Here is a 13,776-nt window from a genome sequence, read left to right on the forward strand (position 1 = left end):
GCGGCGGGTTGCAGGCTTTGGTGGGCAGCTGCGGATTGTGGGCTGCGGCGGGCCTCGGTGGGTCGCAGGCTGCGGGTGATGGCTGTCAGACCTGCTTCCCGATTGGCCGATAGGAGGATCAGTGTTGCAAGAGCGAATATTCATTCACTGTTGCAACACACCTGGGTGGGTTTCGGACGTAATGCTCTGTGCCCCGAGCCCATCCTATTTTAAAGCCTATTAGAGCCTTTGGCTCTAATCAGTGCTTCAAAAAACACACCCCTGCTCACCCCTGCCATAGCAATTCATGCACCCGGCGTCCTGAAAGGGGATGGGGAGGGTGGTGCCCGTGTGCCCACAATGGACGGGTCACCCCTGAATACAGGATAATATATGTGCAGTTCTTAGCTGTGCTTCAAATGTCTGACACAGATCAGTTCCTGCTGCAGTCTCTCACCTTGTAACTAGTTACAGAGACTGAGGAAATGTTTTCTCCTGCCTGCAGCAGACAGGTGACATAATCTCTGCCTAGGCACTGTATCTTGCCTGGAGCTCTAGAATGCTTTTCCAATAGAAAAAGTTTTTGCATATTTTTTTACACTTAAGCCGCGTACACACGGTCGGAATTTCCGTTGGAAAAAGACTGATGGGAGCTTTTCATCGGATATTCCAACCGTGTGTATGGCCCCATTGGACTTTTTTCCATTGGAATTTCCAGAAAAGCAGGTTCTCTATTTTTCCGCTGGAAATTCCGACTGAGTTTTGCCTGGTCAATAGTGCAACGTGTGTACGCGGCATAAGGCCCTGTTTACACTGATAGAGTGCGGAATTTGGAGGAAATGCTGTGCGGTTTCCGCACCACATCAAAATTGCACCCCGTTCATGCAAACCGCTGCGGGTGTGTATGGTAAGTTACCGACCCCCCAAAAATCGGTTCGCAAAGTGCAGTGCGATTTGCAGAATCAGATCGCTTGGGTGGGAACACCCATGCGATCTGATTCTGGTGCTGCAAAAAAGAGTCCTGCACGATTTTGAAGCAGATGCGGTTTGATTTGAGCCATACAGAATTAATGGCCCAATGATTTTTAATCATTATGCTTCTAGCATTAATAAATGGGTATATACCGTATTTATTGGGGTATAGCGCGCACCCCTAAAGTTGCCCCGAAATTCCTGTGGAAAAAAGATTTTTGTACTTAGTTTGGTGTCTTGCGCGGCGTCCATCGGCGGCCTTGTCGGGTCCAGCGTCCGTCTGCGGCTTCGGGTGTCCTCTTCGTCGTGTACGGCGTCCTTCTGCGCCGTCCTCCCCGCTCGTTTCCCGCTTTCCCGCGCCGAGTTTGAATACTGCATACCGGCATATACCGAGCGCAGTACACTCGTGTATAGTCGGGCAGTCTCGGCTACACTCGCGCTCACGTCCTGTACGTCTTGGACGTCAGCGTGAGAGGAGCCGAGACTACCCGACTATACACGAGTGTACTGCGCTCGGTATATGCCAGCGCAGTATTCAAACTCGGCGCGGGAAAGCGGGAAACGAGCGGGGAGGACGCCGCAGTATTCAAACTCAGCGCGGGAAAGCGGGTATCGGCGTATATCGCGCACCCACGATTTTGTCCTGATTTTCAGGGCAAAAAAGTGCACGGTATACGCCGATAAATACGGTACGTATATTATACATAGTTGTTTTAAAACTTTCTTTCTTCTTTTTTTTTTTTACATTTCTTCAGTTGCTTTGTGGTTTCTGGCTTAGACAAATGATGCCATAAATCCCAGGAGTCGTCATGGCCATTTTGTTTTTCTTTCATCTGGAAGAGGGGAAGAGGGAATTCTCAGTTAAGCGTGTCCTCCTGCCTGCATGCCTAAGCTAAGGGCAAATGGATTCCAGAAGTAAATACTACATGAATCATCTGCCCTTACTCAAGATGGCCATGTCTAGAAATACTATGAGGATGTTTTTCCAAGTGATTTCTCAACAAATTAAAGCACAGAGACATTGATGGACGGGTGAGTGTGCTTTGAATTTTAAAAAGGAATTAAATATCAAATTTCAGTTTGTGGTGCTCAGGTACAGTTCCTCTTTAATATGTATTATTTAGGATATAAAGCTATGTATAGCCAAACAAAAAGGCAACCACTCTAATTTTATAACTAGCTTTTATAGGAAGGCACATATGAAAGGGCTTGTTACAGAGCAAACAAAATAAAGTTTATTTCCCAGCACACTTGCCGGCAGGAAAAACAAAAAACATCCCCGCTCGATCCCCGCTTCCCACGCTGTGTTCGAACCACTGCGCCGACATATACCGAGGGGAGTACACTCGGGTATAGTCGGGCGTAAACGACGTACAGGACGCACACGACGTGACCGCGAGAGGAGCAGAGCCTGCCCGACTATACCCGAGTGTACTGCGCTCGGTATATGTCGGCGCAGTGGTTCGAACAAAGCGCGGGTATCGGCGTATATCGCGCACCCATGATTTTGCCCTGATTTTCAGGGCAAAAAAGTGCGCAGTATACGCCGATAAATACGGTGGGCCAGATTCACAGTTGTAATACGCCGGCGTATCTACTGATACTCCGGCGTATTTTTAAATTTGCCGCGTCATAGCGTTGTTTTAAATCCTCAAAACAAGTTACAACGGCATTTGGCTAAGATCCGACAGGCTTACGGCTTCGTATGCCTTCGGATCTTAGGAAGCAATACTCCGGCCGCCGCTGGGTGGAGTTCGCGTTGTTTTCCAGCGTCGGGTATGCAAATTAGCTTTTACGGCGATCCACAAAGGTACGCGAGTTTGTTACATCGTCGCTAGTCGTTTTTTCCCATCGCAAAGTTAGGCCTGCTTTTTCATGGCTTAATTTTAGACAGCCCATGTTAAAGTATGGCCGTCGTTCCCCCGTCGAATTTCAAATTTTATTTTTTTGCGTAAGACGTCCGGGAATACGAAAGTACGTTACGCACGTCACCAAAACATTACGTCGGGCAAAATCATTTCGCGCAATGCACGTCGGGAAATTTTCACACGGAGCATGCGCAGAACGTTCGGCGCAGGAACGCGCCTAATTTAAATGGTACACGCCCCATTTGAATTAGGCGGGTTTGCGCCGGACGACTTTACGTTACACCGCCGTAAGTTTACACGCAAGTGCTTGGTGAATCAGGCACTTGCGCTGAAAACTTGCGGCGGTGTAACGTAAAGACGATACGCTACGCCGCCGCATTTGTACCTGAATCTGGCCCGGTATATATACACAAATTAAGGATTGAAGATGAAGGGATAGAGTTGAGGAGCTTGAATGAAAAGTTTAGAGTAATTTACACTTGTATATTTAATAGTATTATATATATACACACACACACATACATTAAAACGTTTTTATTAAAAAAATGTAAATAATAGTATTAAGTAAATAAATTAAATAATAACAACAATTATTTTGAGATATGTCTCTATCTATCTACCTATCTATCTAAATCTCAAACACATTTTTGTTATGATTTAGTTAATGTATTTACTTTTTTTATATTTATTTATTATTTAAATGTTTAAAATAAAAACAAGTTTTAATGTATGTGTGTGTGTGTGTGTGTGTGTATGTATGTATGTATGTATATATATATATATATGTGTGTGTATATATATATATATACAAAAAGTCAGGGGCTGTGGCACGGAGTGGGAGGTTGTGCCCCCCCCCCCCCCCCCCACAGCAGCAGCAGCTCAGGCCATGAAAGGGTTATCCTCCCCCTACCATTGTACAGCCTCTCCTCCACCCTCCCTCCATGAGTCACTGTGTACCTCCTCCTGCTGCCTGTCTCTAGGTGATGGTGCAGCTAAGATGGACGCTGTGTGATGGTGTGTGCTGCCTCTTTCCCCTGGACACTGTGTCTCTGAGTCCCCCTACCTGGAGCCTGTCCCCTCTGTGTGACTATGGAGGGACAGGCAGACCCCTGCGTCTAGATGAGGACCCCCCCTAGGACTCTCCTCCTCTTCTGCTGCTGATCCTGCCCTCTTCCCCTGCACCATGGCTGGGATTATCAAGAAGCAAATCCTGAAACATCTCTCCAGGTCTGTTTTCTATCATTGTGATTCTTCTCATTCACCTCCTGGCTGTGCCAGATGCTGCAGAAACCCCTAGCAACCCACCAGTGGTCGCCTTGCTTGTGCGCACACATGAGGTCACATCTGGTTGGTTACTGGGGGTGACTGCACTTTGAAACGGAGCCGGTTTGGTTTCTCGCTGCTCCCTTTAAGTAGGGGTAGAAAGGACTGATTTATAGGGGAGACATGATCATAAAGAGGATCCAAAGACTCCTAAGAGGTGTGGGAGGGCGATGCCAGCAGCACTAAAGGCACTGGGCACAAGGGGCGAAACGGTGCTGGTGGGTGCTTAAAGGGTTAAAGGGAATGGATGTTTTAATTGCTGGGGGGAAAGTATGACAATGTGTTTTGCTCAGCTGTATATTGAAGTGGGAGGGTGACGTGACAACAGGAAATCGGAATGGGCTTTGTAAACATGATGTCACGCTGTGGGGTTTGAGGGTCCAAGGGTGACATCTGTGACTGGCGGTGTCTGGCGTTCCCAAGGTCCCCTGTCACCTTGTTATCGCTTGCCTACGCCAGAAAAATCCTCTGATCAATTATTTCCTTCCTCACCCTTTTTTGTGTGCTTTTTTTTTTGGAGGAATTTACTACAGCCAGGAGATGACAGCTATCCAGATTAACCCCTCTCTAACCGAACTGTCTTGGTAAACAGGACCAGATTTTGGACCTTAGGGGCCCCAGGGCACTTTAAGTTTGTTGGCAACCCCCATACACAGGCATTAAAATTCACACCCACAACGTCCATATACCTAGACCTGGCTCTACATGATATTTCCTCGGTAGTTGACTTTTCTCTCAAACTAACAAGTCAATAACTGTGAAATTGGTTCACTTTCAATTTAAAAAAAATGCATGACAAAACGTCATTATGAGGTCACATGCATGCAATCGTAACCTACCTTTCTTAAGAGAGTAAGTGCCCCATGTGTGATTTGCTTGGGCCACCAAAAATGTTCTTAATGGTCTATTCACACGGGCTATCTCCCCGACGAACTTCGTTTTGCTCAGCGGGGGATCGATCCGCTGAGCAGGCGGATGACAGGTCCATCTTCGCTCAGTGTGCAGAGATGGACCTGTCAGAGTCCCTCTATCCTCTATGGGGAGATCGGATGAAAATAGACCACCCATCCGATCCACCAGACGGATGAAAAATAGGCTTTCCATTCGTCTTGATTTCAGGGACAGGATTGGATAGCAGTGGGTGTCAGCGGGCATGTCACCGCTGTCATCCGCTGCCCCATAGAGGAGAATGGAGCATCCAATTGGGTCCGCCTGAAAAACTGACAGGTGGACCTGATCGGAAAGCCCAGTGTAAAAGGGGCCTAAGGCTTAAAAATAATGCCAGAGGAAAAGCTTTTACAGATTTTGGCAGGCAAAATATTACTTCCCAAGATACACCCAGGGCAATTGCCCCTTTTGCCCTTTCATAAATTCAGCACTGTCCATACAAGGTCTGACCCAGCCCTCCAGCACAAGTTAAGCAGTTGGTGATGTGTCTTTATCCACGGCCAGTTTGCTCCAGTGCCAATGGCTCCATCCCAGGGCTGGCATCACCCAGTACCAAGATTGGGCTGTCGCTCACTGTCTAGGAATCTGAACTTTTCGAGATCATCAGTTTGGCGCTGTAATGATAATAATGTTCTGAATGTTTTTCAGACTCTCCGGTATGGGTCGGGTTTCTTGGGCTTGGCTGTGTGTTCATGTCTGCCAGATCTGTTTAAAAAACATGATGTCATTGACGAGTACTGTCTGGCCTCTCGCTAACGTGAATGTGCAAAGGTTTTGTTTTGCTTTTTTGTATTCCAGGGTGGTGTTGATGCTAGCATAATGAAATCTGATATAAATTATGGAGGGGGAAGACTAATCTCAGGATTTCTTTGTGTTGGCTGAAATAGAAATAGTAACGCTGGCTCACCATCCTATCCATGTACCATTGCTGTGATTGTCCTTTTACTGTATCACTGTTGGGGCATAGCTCATGTCACACCTTTCTGACACTGCCAGGGGTCCTAGTCTCCCCCCCCCCCTTTGGCTGTCCTGGATAGTGTGTGTGTCCTCCCTCTTTTGGCTGACCTGGATAGTGTGTGTGTGTGCCCTCCCCCCTTTTTGCCTGTCCTGGATAGTGTGTGTGCCCTCCCCCCTTTTTGCCTGTCCTGGATAGTGTGTCAGTGTGTGTGCCCTCCCCCCTTTTTTGCCTGTCCTGGATAGTGTGTGTGCCCTCCCCCCTTTTTTGCCTGTCCTGGATAGTGTGTGTGCCCTCCCCCCTTTTTTGCCTGTCCTGGATAGTGTGTGTGTGTGTGTGTGTGTGTGTGTGTGTGTGCCCTCCCCCCTTTTTTGCCTGTCCTGGATAGTGTGTGTGTGTGCCCTCCCCCCTTTTTTGCCTGTCCTGGATAGTGTGTGTGCCCTCCCCCCTTTTTTGCCTGTCCTGGATAGTGTGTGTGCCCTCCCCCCTTTTTTGCCTGTCCTGGATAGTGTGTGTGTGTGCGTGTGTGCCCTCCCCCTTTTTTGCCTGTCCTGGATAGTGTGTGTGTGTGTGCCCTCCACCCTTTTTTGTCTGTCCTGGATAGTGTGTGTGTGTGCCCTCCACCCTTTTTGCCTGTCCTGGATAGCGTGTGTGTGTGTGCCCTCCCCCCCTTTGGCTGTCCTGGATAGTGTGTGTGTGTGCGCCCTCCCCCCCCTTTGGCTGTCCTGGATAGTGTGTGTGTGCCCTCCCCCCCTTTTGGCTGTCCTGGATAGTTTGTGTGTAGCGCCCTGCTTCTGTTGAACAGGCGCTGCTTTAAATTTAGTGGGGGTCTGAGCTGTTATTTGGCTCAGACCAGAGTGATTAAGGGCAATTTAGCCTCTGTTCCAGCCATGGCTGTGCTGCGAGTATCCACAATTGCTCGCCTGGGGGTGTCATTACCTCCCGAGACAAAGGTTGGCAGCAGCATGGTCAAGGTGTATTAAGTGTCCCCCTCAGCGACGAATCGGTGGGAGTGGTCGCCCCTCTGTGCATGCTGGGTGAGGGGTACTTAAGGGACGGATGCCATTGGTGCGAAGTTCGTCCATCCGTTCGTGCCTCGTGGCCCGCCTGGCCTAAGGTGCGCGCTCCGAATCCTGGTCCCGGGACCACGTTGGCCTGAGGCTTCGTCTGGTGGATCCAGTTGTCTGGCTGGGCCCACCAGAGGCACTGCAAAGGTGATCCTGTGCTGTCCATCTGCGGGAGGAAGCCACTTGATGAAGGCCAGGGGAGGGCCTATCCTGGAGAGGGCGATGCAAGAGGCTGGTACCTTGGGAGAAGGCCTGGAAACTTCATCGAAGGATGCACCATACACCGAGAGGCTTGACAGTGTCGCCTGTCGGTTCTAAAGAAACCAAGCTAAAGAGAACCGGGTGCTGAATCCTGTGGCAGAGGATTCCGGACCAAAGTGTCTCATCAAGAAAGAAAAGTCTGTGGCAGAGACTGTACTTTACTTTGTGCGCCATCCCGGCTGCTAGGCCAGTGAGAGGGACCTATCCGGGTGAGCAATACCCACTCTGGCTAGAGTGGTGACGAAAACTGTTTGCTGGAATCAGGAGTGTTTCCTTAGTTGTGACTGTGCACCTGAACCTACTTACCCTTCCACCTTTCATCCTTATTTTCTAAAGTTCTGAAAAATAAACCTAAGAAAAAGATGTGCATTGTGTGGACATTGAAATTCTTCAGACTCCTTTTACCCGGACAGCGAGAATAGAGGTAACGTGCCACCCATAATATAACCAGCAGCTCCTGCGGGGGTAGTGCTACATGTGTGTGTGTGTGTGTGTGTGTGCCCTCCCCCCCTTTTGGCTGTTTTGGATAGTGTGTGTGCCTCCCTTCTAGCTGTCCTGGGGGGGAGTTCTACGTGTTGTACTTGTGGCCGCATGCTGTTCTCTAGGTAGCCCTGGGAGTCAATGTACCACCTTTTGGCAGCCATGGGGGTCTGTATAGTACCACTTGGGTGTCACTAAAGTGTCCTTGTGCCATTCAACTGGCACGCTCCCTGAGTCTATATGTTATGCTCTTGGCACTCCCCTTGGGCCTGTGTGAAATGCTGTCACCCATCCTAGGACCTGTGTGTGTTATCATTCTGGTACCCTGAGGTGCTTTTGTGGTATTTGTGAAGCACCCTCGTGGGACTTTTGTGCTGCCCTATTAATCCCCCTCCCTCCAGGGCCTCTGTTGTTCCGTTTCGGCACCCCTGAGAAGTCTTTATGCCATCGGTGAAGCACCCTTCCAGGTCTGTGGGCCATCTTTCTGGCACCTCGGCCTGTCAGGGGATTGCTGGAAGAATGAGTTGCATCTAACAAGCTGTCCCCTGAGCAGACTCGTCCAGGAAGAGTCAACTAAGGTTGTAGAGCAGCTTATCAACAACCGTTACTAATTCTGACCCTAAACTGCCGGCTGAGGGTTTCCTGTAAATACCTTTTCTCTATGCGAGATGACAACACTACAGCATCCCCCCAATAGGGATAATTCAATATACAATGTATTGCAATCTGTATGGCTTACAGTCTCCATTAATAATACAGCTAATACCTTATTCTCCCATTAATAATACATCTCTTCTTGTAATAATTCCTAATTATGGATTTGTGTCTCCTTATGAAAATCATCTTTTACAGTTGTCAGTGAAGAACGTTAATAAAGGAGCGCTCCGCTCCACTTTTCTTATAGCTGTCTATGCAGCCCACGCCTGGTTGATAATTGCTAGAATCCATCAGAAAGATTGCTTTATACCAAGTGGGATCTATCTGTGTATGGCCAGCATTTTACAGCAGGGACAATTTGTATTTTATCATGGGAGCAGTTTTTTTTTTTTTCTGGTTCAGCGCTGCTGAGTATGAATGACTAAAGAGGATCTACATTTCAAATTGGTGTGCACACACCTTGTAGTTAAAGGTATAAATAGACTATAAAATTCTGTATCATAGAGAGGGTTGTGGTATTTCTAATGACATAATGTTTTATTTTATCACCGGTTTAGATAAACTTGTGGTGTGCGGCGATCTTATTTGCACACCAACTGGTAGGCCTCCAACTATCGGCCTACCTGAATGAATGCACATGGATACGACTATTGTGTGGTTTCTCCAGGTAGGTCTGGTATTTCCGAGTCATGTTTATAGATTGCAGTGAATCACTTCCTAGGATACCACAAGCATGAATAATTAAGAGTCCATGAATTATACAGATATTGCTCTAGATTCTCCTTATTTTCCATCGGAAAACCTTTTTGCAGTACTTCACGCTTCTGCTGCCGGAGACCAAGAAATTTCTATGCAAGTCATTGGCTACTCTGGCAGTAGAGATGCATCTTAAAAAGCTGTATATATGTACCTCATACCCGGAAGTACAGGGTATTTGTGGGGGCTCTGGTGATGGGGGGGCAATGTATAGCTAAGGGTAATCACTTCTGTAAGGAATCCAGACAGCTCAGAAGTAACAGATGCTGGTATGTACTGTGACTCTGCAGGTATAGATAAGGACAGATACTATATGGTGCCTAGTAAGCACTATTTTTTTTTACTGCTTTTAAAGAAGACATTATTTTGCAGCTTACCAATTCTTGGGTGTGACGGCTGCATCAGTTTTCTTTTTTTTTTTTTAGGTTTTCTTTCTTCTATGTTCATCTGGTGATCCATCCAGCCAGCAAGTCTGTTTTTCACAAGCTCAAGGTCCCTAGCAGAATGTATTAGTTAGTTGCACCGATACCACTTTTTTAAGACCAAGTACCAATACTTTTTTTTAATGTCATGTGACAGTTTTCAAAGAATAATTTTGTAACTAAGTAATTTTTCTCCTTCGCTGATGAGGCTTCGCTGATGGGCTGGCACTGATGGGCATCACTTATGGGAACGCACTGATGGGCAATTGCTGGCTTAGTAAACGATGAGATGAGAGTAAGAGAATAACAATTCAAACAACAAGATTTTGCAATGCTAGTAGCCTAGTACAAATGCTATGATGCCCATCTTGGTACACCCTGCACTCGGCCACAGTGAGTTTACAGTCAGAAGGCAACAGCAGACATCTTGTTACACCCAGCTCATATAGTTAGTGAACTATATGGGTTGGGTGTAACAAGATGTCCACTGCAGGCTTACTGCGGCCAAATGCAGGCTGTACCAAGATGGGCGTCGCAGTGTTTAGCCTCTGACGGAGACACGGAACGTCACTTCTGTTACCGAATGCAATGGCCGGGTCGCTGATTCTGACAGAACATGCGGCTGCTCCCCTGCCCCGGCCAGCTTACCGTCCGCTGCTGTCAGCCTGATGAGGACGCGCTCTCCGCTCCCACTTCTCTCTGCCCACTGATTTCCAGGAGTGCCTCTTCACTCCCAGGTTTCAGATCAAGCATTGGGAGCATTTGCACGAGAACAAGTACTCATGCAAATGCTCGGTATCGGCTCAGATACCGATACTAGTATCGGTATCGGTGCAACCCTAGTATTCACATGGATAAGCCAAACCACTTAACACTGGCAGGAGTGATTAAAATGATCAGCTTTCATTTATTCATGTAAAACCTTTATCCCGAAAGGATAAAAAAAAAGGTTTTCTAGAACTGATTATAAAGAGTGAGAGCTGGAGTTTGGCTTCAGTTTGCTAGTGTATCTAAATCTGATAACACATGGAACACTACCTTTCCCTAGACCAGTGATGGCGAACCTTGTTTTCGAATTACATTTCCCATGATGCTCATGCAGTGTAGTGGAGCATCATGGGAAATGTAGTTCCAAAACATCTGGGGTGCCAACGTTCGCCATTACTGCCCTAGACTGACAATGCTGCTGTACCTCCTGTTCGCATTCCTCCAGATTTGTGTATCGCTAATACCGAAGGTGTGTTATTGCTCAGATCACCACCAGGTGAAGACAGAGGGCAAACAAACACCAGTAAAAAATCGAAATCTAAAAACAATTGCTGGAGTTAATACAGTATATAGTCGCATTATTGCTATCTGTGAAGTTCATATTCATAAGGATTGCAGATTTCAAAGTGACACTGGGGAACATGTTATGGATTGCACTTTATGCAAAAGGAAGACCGGATCAAGGACCAACCACAATGTAGAACAACTATTGCTAAATCTGTCCATAGACGGAGCGATTTATTTATTTTTTCTTTCCTGCAAACGCTGCAGGAAAGAAAATCGCTTGATTCCCCTATGAACACAGTCATTGTGAATTGGGGAATCTCTTCCCGTGGAGCTATTTTGTTCTCTTACTGGAAGAACACAATGATTACTGCCAGCGGCAAAAATTGCATTCACCTTGCATGATCGATCTTCAACTTGGGTACAATCAGCCTGACAATATATGGTTGGAATCTTGGCCTGTCCCTGCTGAAGCAGCTGAGATTGGAATCGTCTATGGCCGGCTTTAGGCTGAGTTTACAACATGGGCTCAGATACAGAAGTGCATTTAATACCTGCATGACTTTGGAAAGCCCTCTCACCTGTCTTTGTTCTTGTGGTGGGGGAGGGGACTGAAGAACAGTAAAAGCTAAAGAACCTGCTGTGCATAGCACAGATTTAAAGCTGCAGGCATTGTTCAGTGACTGAAACCTTGTTTGACTAATTGAAAGTCCACCCGTTCACATCTGTGCATTTTATGGCAAGGGTCAGGCTTTTTATTCTGGTTTTTGGTTCCATAGACTTCAATGGTTTAAAGATGTGTATTGAAAAAAACGCAAAATGCACCTGCAATATACAAACTGAATTGGTGTGAATCAAGCCTAAAAAAATTGTGCAACAAGGGGGGGCAGTTAGATACCGGTCTTAAATAATGGATTGTGAAAAGTGGTTGTCAACCTCGGTCCTCAAGTACCCCCAACAGGCCATGTTTGCAGGTTTTCCTTTACCTTGCACAGGTGCTTTAAATCAGAGTCAATGGCTTGGTATTTTGGACAGCTATTTTATCTAAGACCCCTTTCAATCTGAGGCGGTTTTCAGGCGTTTTAGCGTTAGAAATAGCGCCAGTTTTTGCACCTGAAAACCGCCTCCCATTCATTTTAGTGTGACTTTTCGCTCTGGACCGGTGCGCATGCGGGACGTTAGGAAAAGTCTTGCAAGCAGCATCTTTGGGGCGGTTTGGGAGCACTGTATACTCCTAAAATGCCCTACCTATTGAAATAAATGGGCAATGCTTCCGAAGCGTCTGAAAAGCGATTTGGAAGCGCCGCAACATCCTTCTAACTCCGGGCCCCTAGCGGGGTTAAAAGCGCACCGCCAGCAGACGAAAAGTTCTGCTTAAACAGCGGTAAAGTGCTGCTAAAATGAGTGGCGCTTTACCGCTAACGCTCGGTCACCCCAGTGGGAAAGGAGTCTTAAGGGAAATTCCCAAAACGTGGCCTGTCGGGGGTACTTGAGGACTGAGGTTGAGAACTACTGCTATAGACTACTTTAAAATAAAACCTCAATGGGGACTTTCTAGGGCAGAAGGGAGATATAGTACAGTATATGAGTATGAAGAGGGTATGGTAAAATGTAAAAAAGCTTTATTTGTTATACAATCATAAAAAAATACAACCCCACCCCCATGGTCATATTTGTATTAAACAACAATTGACATAATATCACATATTGTTCGTGACAATGGTACCCTATAACTCAAATCCTGGAGCACCAGATTGACCAGTATTGGGTGTATGACCAAATCCGTATGGGTGTTTACAAGGTAGCCCGATGCGTTTCAGGGACGTTTTTTTTCCCTTTTCTGGGGGGAAAAGGGTGCAAAAATATGTTATCACAAAGAAAAATATACACAGTCATGGTCCATCATGATGTGTCCTGACACCTGCCCTATTGGCCAGTGTGAGAGGAAAGGGGAACAGGAGTTTGTGCAGCCATGTTGTGGGGACCAGCACATGCATGAACTGCTTATGAAGGTGGAGAGATTGAACCAGTGATGAGAAAAATTGAATCACATAAGTCAAGTAGCGTGTGTGTGTTAGTTGATGGAGGTGTCCACCATAAAAGAATTGTGGGGAAATTGTTATGTATTGCCAGCATTAGCTCTGCTGTGTAGTAACTGATTTGTGTTAAAGTGCATGTCTGGGCAAAATGGGTTGGCCTTGGCCATACATTCACATTTTCCTATGTTTTATCACAATAAAATAGCTGTAAATCTACACATTAATCTGCCAGAAATCCAGTTTGCTCCTATCTTCCAACCATTGGCTCCCGCTGCTGTCAATCCCAGCCACTGAGCTAATGAGTAGAGAGGGGGCGGGGCCGAGCTGCGACTTTGTGTCAGAATGGACATGCAGAGTAGGGGGTCAGGAGCGTACCTGCTTGGGTGCCACCATTGCAAGCTGCAGTTTCTGCAGACACTCGACAGGAGGGACACCTCTACAGCGGGGGTTGCTGACCACGGCTGTAGAGGCAAATGTGTGGTTACATTTGGGTAATGTCTGAACCTCCCCCTTAACATACCTACCAACTTTTTCAGATGGGAACAAGGGACACCTATTGGCAAAAGTATGTAGGCATTTGACACACCCCCTGCCATGCCCCCTTAAAGGAGAATTATACAAAAAAAGATTAGTTAAAGCGGGGGTTCACCCAAAAAAAATTTAACATTAGATTGAGGCCAATTACGGGAAGCAGAAGCGAGTGTTTTTTTTTTTTACATCAATGCAGTACTTACCGTTTTAGAGATAGATGTTCTCCGCCGCTTCCGGGTATGGGCT

The 13,776-nt window shown here is 46.8% G+C and overlaps 1 protein-coding gene across 1 annotated transcript in view; it reads left to right on the forward strand.

Annotated features, from left to right (window-relative positions):
• Nucleotides 1–3,775: 3,775 nt before the first annotated feature.
• The window catches only part of UHRF1BP1L (UHRF1 binding protein 1 like), a 147,891-nt gene continuing 137,890 nt past the window's right edge, over nucleotides 3,776–13,776 (forward strand). The window contains exon 1 of the mRNA XM_040345219.1: nucleotides 3,776–4,046. Coding sequence (XP_040201153.1) covers nucleotides 4,003–4,046 — 44 coding nt within the window. The 5' untranslated portion in view covers nucleotides 3,776–4,002. The remainder of the gene's footprint in view (nucleotides 4,047–13,776) is intronic.

This window comes from Rana temporaria, chromosome 3, assembly GCF_905171775.1.
Source record: "Rana temporaria chromosome 3, aRanTem1.1, whole genome shotgun sequence".
Classification (NCBI taxonomy): Eukaryota; Metazoa; Chordata; class Amphibia; order Anura; family Ranidae; genus Rana; species Rana temporaria.